The sequence below is a fragment of the Glycine soja genome, chromosome 4, assembly GCF_004193775.1.
Source record: "Glycine soja cultivar W05 chromosome 4, ASM419377v2, whole genome shotgun sequence".
Classification (NCBI taxonomy): Eukaryota; Viridiplantae; Streptophyta; class Magnoliopsida; order Fabales; family Fabaceae; genus Glycine; species Glycine soja.
In genome coordinates this window covers 50,346,403-50,354,928 of record NC_041005.1, presented here as the reverse complement: position 1 = coordinate 50,354,928, position 8,526 = coordinate 50,346,403, and the positions used below count along the sequence as shown (strand labels likewise).

The 8,526-nt window shown below is 31.2% G+C and overlaps 1 protein-coding gene across 1 annotated transcript; it reads left to right on the top strand.

Moving 5' to 3' along the window:
• The first annotated feature begins 5,214 nt into the window (after window positions 1–5,214).
• LOC114410325 (pathogenesis-related genes transcriptional activator PTI6-like) lies at window positions 5,215–6,992 on the top strand. Its single transcript, XM_028374238.1, has one exon. It carries the CDS (start codon window positions 5,698–5,700, stop codon window positions 6,670–6,672), a length of 975 nt encoding a protein of 324 aa, XP_028230039.1. The 5' UTR covers window positions 5,215–5,697; the 3' UTR covers window positions 6,673–6,992.
• Window positions 6,993–8,526: the final 1,534 nt, after the last annotated feature.

Here is an 8,526-nt window from a genome sequence, read left to right as displayed (position 1 = left end):
GTATTAAGAATTGTTTAATTAGACGCGGGTGATACTTCGGTTTTGAATGCAAGTTGAAAGAGCATACATAGGAATTTCTCCTAGGTCGGTAGACTTTCAATGTGCGTTGATGGTAGAAATTTGTTTTGAGTTTTGATGTTTTGATTTTTATGTTTAATCTTAGAGGTAACTTTTCAATTTTAATTCTAACAACAAATATTTTTTTTATGCAGGACATTTAGAATCAAGGAACCATATGAGATCTAATTGGTAAATTAGCAAGTTTTAGTTTCAGTTTTATGGCATGCATCAAGTTAAAATTTGAATTCATTATAATGAAATAAATATTATTAAATTAATATAGTTGAATAATTAAGATTAAAAGATAAATATATGTTATTTTTAAGTGATTGTCTAACTCGTTTTACTTTTAATTTTGACATAGTTGTATGACTCACATATATTTATGATTCTTACTCTTTTATATAGAATAATTCTTACTTTCTTAAAATAAAAAGTATTATGTTATTATACACACGCAGAGAGATTAAGAAGAAAGAAATCAAGTTACTCTGGAAGTAACTCTGTGAAATTACTACCTTAAATAACTTGTTGTATACTTTAATTTTTATTGATTTAATGGTTAAATATTTAATGTTATATCAATCATCCATATCAAATTTTAGATCAATCAAGCACTTATACTTATGTAATCTTATAATCGATATTTACTATTAGATTAAATTTATTCAATGAACTGCTAAATAATTTTAAAATTTTATAAAAATTATAAACTTAATCTATTCTATGGACACATTTTAATAAGAAATAAAAACAAAAAAAATTATAGTTATAATATTAGAAATAAAAATCTCTCAATATTCACTTTTTAAAGTAATTTATAGATTAAATCGAGTATCACATTCACATATCATATACCAACAAGCTTATGTTATAGAAAACTCCTTATTTTTATGAAATCTTTTCGTTTGACTAATTGACATTTCTACAATTTTATAAGACGAGGGTATACATAAACATTTGTTAAATTGTTTATAATTATAAAGAAATTTATTATTTTTAAATTTCAATATTCACTTTACTGTTTTATCGTGATCAGTTGATCACACTCAATTTTTGGTGAACAAACAGATAAGTCACGAAGTTCTAGCCTGCATGGATTAATTTTTTATCAACTGTTTGTTACATAAAATTCTAAAGTACTCAACAAGAATGTATGCCTCTAGATTTTTTAAAAAACTGTCTATAGGAATATTAAGGAGAATTATAGTTAGTATTTTTAGCATAAGGATTCAAGGGATACTTGTACCGGAAAAAAAAAACTCTTTTTTGTAAATATTTTAGATATTTCTTTAGATATATTATATAGGTCTCGTGAATTGCACATCCTACTTTCAGTACTTATACTCACCACCCTAAAAAATGTTCATAAGGTAGTTAATTATTTACATCTTACTAAGTAGCTAGCTACCGTGTAATTAATAATGTTAGTCAAATAAGTAAGTTTTAACACGTTAACTAGTATGATTATGATTTTATTTTCTTAAAAATAGAATAAATCTTTTCTTACTTTTCTTATTTCATTAAAAAAAATGTAAAACACTGAAAAACACAAGATCGAGGTTGAATTGTATTTCTTGTAACATTTTGTAAATCTTTCAAAAACCACTTTTAGAGAATAGATGGATGCTTCGTCTTTGTTAAAAGCAACATTCTTAGAATAAAAAAGAAAGTTAAAAAATCGAAGGCCATGGTCACATACTCAACTCCCTTATTTAGTATAAGGAAATGAGAGAAATTAACACAACAAATTGGTTTGTCTCAATCTAAAGACTATATTTAATCATTAAAGAAATCACCAACGTTTCTACTGGAAAAACAAAATTATTTAAAATAATGTTCTAGATTGTTATGACTTCTCAGTATTTTGTTTTCTAAATCTTTTCAATCTTAAAAATGAATATTGTTTGGTATTTACTTCTTAAAAACAAATATTTCCTCATTCCCTAATAAGATCATTTTAAAAAATTTATTTATCCTTTCTTGTAATACCATTTTTAATTTTTAGATGAATTAATTATTTTTTCATACATATCTTAACTTAATTATTCTCTCTTAGAACATTAAAGATGAACAATTAAGTGAATAGAGAGATAAAAAAATAATTTTGAAATAATAATATAATTAATTGATAAATTTAATGTAATTAACTAAATTAACTGTTTTCTTAAACGACATAAATTAATTTAAATGAATTTTATAATTAAAAAAAATGTCAGTTAGTGTCAAGTACATTAGAGTATACAAATATACTCCTTTTATTTCATATTATATGACATTTTAGAAGAAAAAAAAATCCAAAATAGATGTCGTTTTAAAAAATCAATGTTACATTAAATATTTTTTTCCAAAACTACTCTTAATAAATACTTAATGGAAATAACATATAAAAATATAAATTGGTTAGAAATAAATGACATATTAAAAAATTACCTAATACTTTCTTTGAAGTTCAACAAATTAATTACATTTTTTAATACCGGGTCAAAATCTTAAATGTCATATAATTTGGAACAGAGGGAGTGATATGCCTAATATATTTAAGTATTTTTTGTAATTTATATTCTATTATTTCATTCAATATTTTTAAAACACTAGTGTGTCGGATTTAACCCAAGAATATACATATATAATAATAATCAATATTTTGTTCTGCATAAAAAATTATTAAAGTTGTGAGTTTTAAAAGAAATTCAGTATTTTAGAAAGTTATAATAACATATTTTATAATATAACAAAACAAAGCAAAAAATTAAATCAAATCAAATAAAAAAAATATATTCATTATATATAATTAATGTTATCAAAAAATGAATCGTCTAATTGGGAAGTGAACTTTGAATAGACAACACACATAAAAAAAAAAATTATCGACAAATGATAATTATTAACGTATTAGTTTTTTTAACATGAGAATGAGAAGAGAAAGAATTTGAAATTTTTTTCTTTTTTTCTTCTTTTTAAATCATTTAATCAATCTTATATCTCTAACCACATGCATTCTTTGTTCATTATTGAAAATAGTTTTCAGGAGGGATTGAACCCATCTTGTAAGGGATTTTATAACAAAGATATCACCACCTATGGTTAAAGATGGTTAGTTACATATAGTTTGCATTCAATTATGGCCTGTTGTGTAATTGTCATTTTCAATTAGAGTTGAGTGTAGTTAACTTTTATAGCCTGATTTCTATAGTTTTCCTGTGTTTTTCTTCATAGATAAATACATGAAATCTCCTTTTGTATCACCCATTCAAAGTTTTCTTTCTCTCCCATTTTTTTTGGCTCATTCATTCCACTTCCTTTGAATCTCAAGATGGTATCAGAGTTTTTTTTATTCATAACCTTAATTTCAATTATGAAAGCTTAGGTGCTATTGCTGGAAACAAGTGCATGCATGGAAGCAACGATAAACCATGACGATTGACCAATCATGGAGCCAGACATGATGGTTAGGGTTGCACCACCTCTAATAGTTCAAAATCAAACCAAAAAAAAAAAAAACCCTCTATTAGCTGTGTGGAATGTTCACATTGCCCACCTCCTCCGCCATCTTCAGTATTGTGTAGCTCTGAAATGAGGATTGTATTTGTAAGGCGCCATGTGCCTAGCTAAAAGCTTTATCTCTTCAATTTTATTGTTTTTTTTTTTTTTAAAGTTCAACAATTAAGCTTAGACGTTAGCTTCCAATTTTTTATTTGAGTCCAAGTCTAATCTATTTATATGATAAAGACGACATTATATAAAGGTCTGACCTAGTTACATGAAAGTTTGGTTAGAATTACATACATGTTTAAAGTTCCTGGTTTTCTTTCCATTAATTTCTTCCAATTAACTTATGTAAAAGTTTTTGTTTTTTTATTAAAAACATTTTAGTGTTTAGAGTTCAGTCAAAATTATATATGATCTAGCTTTCGTTAAGAAAAGAAATAGGACAAATGCTTCTTAAATTTGGAGTGTGATACCCTTCTCAGCAGTAAAACAAAAAAAATGTTGCACTATTTTAGTCGACCTTATCGACCACTTTCCAGTAAAGAAAGAGTGTAGTTAGCACGGGTTATATGGCGCGTAGACTTTGGCTTATCTCGAAGTAACACTGAGCAGAAAAAACCCAGAGACGTACAGAGTCGAATTGTAAATGGCCGCAAATTCTAGGTTGCCCGCCACGTTAAGTTCTACCTCTAGCTGTAAAAAGTTAAATATAATAATCAATTTCACAACAAAAAATAAAAATAAAAAGAACATTATCACTGCCACACACATACACAAAAAAAAAAAAGTTATTGACCCACACATACACATGACTCACCCACCACACCAGTGGCGAGAGCCAAATCCCGAAACCACCCTCCCACATTTTCACTTAATCCACCCCCATTGATTTTGCATAACTGAAGGGAAAAGGTCGAATTAGAAAGAAAGGAAAAAATATCCGATTGATTAGTCAAAGCAATTTGACCGATTAATGCTAAATAGCAAGGTATCTTGGGCCTCACATTCAACACTGTGGCATATGATTACTCAGCACACTCATCACCGTTAGATCCTGTCCCGTTGGTGTCGATCGCTTATGTGGAACAATATTTGCAACGTGTTTCAATCGCATGGACGCGGCGAGCCGCATTCTTTCTTTTACCTTCTCACCTCCCTTTGAGTACCGGTTTTTTTTTCTTTCCCGTGAGAAAAAAGAAAATTTGAATATTTAAAATTAAAAAATAAAATAAATAGTCATTTCCTCTCTATAAAACCTTGATAGATTCGTTTGCAAATATAAAAATTCAAACAGTTTTAAAAATTAAAAAAAAAAGTGTGATAGATGATCTATCATTAACTTTTGTCTGGGACCAAGAAAGTCTATGTAATACATTATCAACACTCTACACATCTCATGATAAAAGTAAATATAATTTAATTTTTTTCTTTTTAATAGTTAAGAAAAAATATAATATAATAATCAGTATTAGTAATTTCAGAATAATACATTATTAATTAATATTATAATTATTATAATAACATGCTTGCTACAATTAAAATGAGTATTTACCTTAAAAATAAAAATAGAAATAGTGTATGTACAGGAGTAATGATAATATTAAATTTGAATAAATAGAATCTGATATTGTAATCTTTCCAGTTTGAGGTGTTGGATCCTATAAAACAGGGAAATCAGTGTTAGAGACTTATCAGCAGAAACTGAACTCTTGTTCTTCTTTACCGATTCAACAACAGCTCAGCAGTGGTAGTACCCATGAGCCTGCAGAATCTGCACTTTTTTTGCCTTGGCTTCTATTCTCTCCTCACTTTGAATCGGAAGATATCCTTTCCATTCAAGGCAGCAAGCAGAAGTTTCAACGAAAGTCTCCTCTCCCACACAGCTACTATCTTCTCAACACTATTGAAATCACCATCATCTGAATAATTCCCTTTTTTCTTTCTCTTTCTCTCACACACCCCCATGATGTCAAAAGTTGTTATTTTCTCTTTATTCCTATCATCAGTCCCGACCATGTCTTAATATTTCTTTCTTTCTTCTTTTTTTAACCTTTTGGAAGATTTCGGTTTAACCTTCCCCTTCACGATTCTCTCTTTTCATTCCCTATTTTGCTTCGCGGCACAGTCATTAGAATAAGGAACACAATGGAAGACAGTATCCTATGCAAACACACAGTGCATCGCAGCGTCACCAAGAAACTCATCTCCCCCAAAAAATCATCCCAAACCAATTCTTCAACACAAACAGAGCGCAGAATAGTGCGGATTTCATACACTGATCCAGACGCCACCGACTCCTCCAGCGACGAGGAAGGTTTCCCCTTGGTTCGCAAAAGAATGAAGCGCTATGTTAACCAGATTGAAATAGAAACCGCCGCGGAAAAAGTTGTTCGGAAGAGGCCCGCCGGTGAGCCTTGCAGGCGACCGGCGAAGCTTCACTCCGGGAAGAAGTTCCGCGGCGTCCGGCAGCGGCCGTGGGGGAAATGGGCGGCGGAGATTCGAGATCCGGCGAGAAGAGTGCGTCTCTGGCTGGGAACCTACGACACTGCCGAAGAAGCTGCCATGGTCTACGACAATGCCGCTATTCGGCTTCGAGGCCCTGACGCGTTGACAAACTTCCTAACGCCACCGCAAAGAGAGTCTCCGTCTCAGGCGACAACGGTGGCGGTGACCGAAGAAGCCTCCGGCTCCGGCTACGACTCCGGCGACGACCATTGCCAGCACAACCTCTCATCCCCCACTTCGGTGCTCCACTTCCGAAGCAACTCGGAGTCTGATCAGAAATCAGAACAAGTGTTGAGAGAGTGTGAGGGTGAGGGTGAGTTTTTGGCGCTGGATAACATGCCTCTGCCTGCTTGGGATGAAGTGTTCAATTTCGAAACGCCAGAGTACCCTCCCCTTCTCTTTCAAGAAGGGAATTTTCTTCATGATTATCAGTCCCAGATGTTGGGTGAAACGGTACCGTTTTCCTCGGACCAAGGGTTCAGTGACAGTAGTATCGTGCTCGCAGACTCGCTCATAGATTTCGACAAAGCTTGCCCTCCACCATCTACCTTGTGCCAGGTGGACGATTTCTTCCAAGACATTTTGTTAGCTTCTGATCCTCTCGTTCTGCTCTGAACACTCTTAGTCAGTCGACTCAAGTTAGTAAACTCTCATTCGTTAATCCTTCACGCCAGATTTTGCTTCCGGTGGTAAAACAAAATAATGCTTAGTTTCTATTAATTAATAAATAAATTTTAAGTTTTTAGATGCTCCGTTACAAATAGCTAACGGGAGGAAGATGAGTTGAGAACTTGAGAGTGAAGTTTTGTTTAAATTTTACTTTATTGTTTGTAATCTTTTGCTTAATAAGTAGGATCGTACGTTGAGACTTGAGAATGTTAATGTATATTTGTCCAGATGTTAATCTAAGTGTAATGGAGTTCTTTTCTTTACCATTTGATTTTTAAGCACTGTTCTCTATCACTTGCGTTTTTTCTTTTCTTTCTTTTTGAAGAAGAAAATAAGGAAATGTCGATTGACGAATGCATGTGAAATGGTGAAGGGGCGCTGATTGCGGTCGGGCCGGTTAGTCGGTTGGGTGCGGTGAGGGGCAGCAGAGTACGAGTTGTTGTTTTTTGTTTATGTTATAATGTGAAATTGAGACTTGACTTTAATTAATTGGTTTTGGTTTTGGTCTAATGTTTTTGAAACAAACAAAAAAAAATGTTTAAAGAACATTTAGGTGCAAGCGCCATGCCGCAAAGAAAAAAGGTCTAAAGAGGGGGAAAAAAAAAAACTAGTGCGTGTGTATTATGTAGTGTGTACATCAAAAGGTCGAACTGTAGAAGAATGTATCAATTTGTCGGGATTGGACTTTTTCAGTGCACAAAAGTTGTTTGTTCAATTTTCGGTTAGGAAAAAATAAATACTTGTTAAGGCTCCAAAGATTCTACAACTTTTCATCTGTTTAAGCGCTAAAAATTTCATGCCTTTTTATCTATTGAGCCGTTTCAATTAAAACGATAATTAATTTTGATGTAATTAGCATTTATTTCGGCAAAGATTTTAACTGCCTTCAAATTAAGTTACATTTGGGAGGACTTTGTCTTCCTTTGCTATTTTGGCATGGCTCTCTGTTTAGAAGTCCTTGAATAATATATTATTACTACCATTTCGTATATAAACATAAAAAAAGTTTCAACAAATCAAATACGACATAAAAATGTCGAATAATTGCATTTTAGGAAGATAAATAGTGGTGTATTACCAATTTGAATATAATTTTTTTGCAACACAATTGAATTTGCTTTTACTTATACAAGTGCATTTGAAAATTTTTATAATGGTTGTTGCTTAGTTTCTTTTTTTTCGTTTTATTGTTTTAATGTAACACTTCTCACACAGCCGCTTCCCTATTTAGTTTGAATTACCTTTCTTTTAAAATTGATGGTTACAAATACGTTTATTTTTGTTGACACCCACACCATACGGAGCGTTTCAAACTATGAACTGTTTCAATCTAATAATCCTTACTGGACTATATTCTTTCAGTCAACCCATAAAATATGCAAAGGTGGAGCTGAAAAGTCAGGTTCAACAAGCTGGCCAAAGAATGATGGAGAGGTGAATCCTACATATATTTTTCTTCTTCTTTTTGAATTTATATCTAATTGATATGACACAAAATGAAAGATGAGTTTAATTGATATGGCACAAAATCATTGATATATAGGATCTTGGTGTATTATTATTTTAAAAAAATATTATAACCAAATTAATTCTTCAAATATTAAATTATGTTTTTCTCTTAATCATCTGATTCATGGGGAGAAACAAAAAAATTCTGAATAATTCGAAGATCGATCGAGAAGCGATAAGTAAACCCAGGTAAAAAAACTATTTCTGTTAAAAATTGAATTTAAATATTATTTAAACAATTTAATCTTAATTTTCAGCATATTAATCAATTGTGCTTAATGACTTGGATAT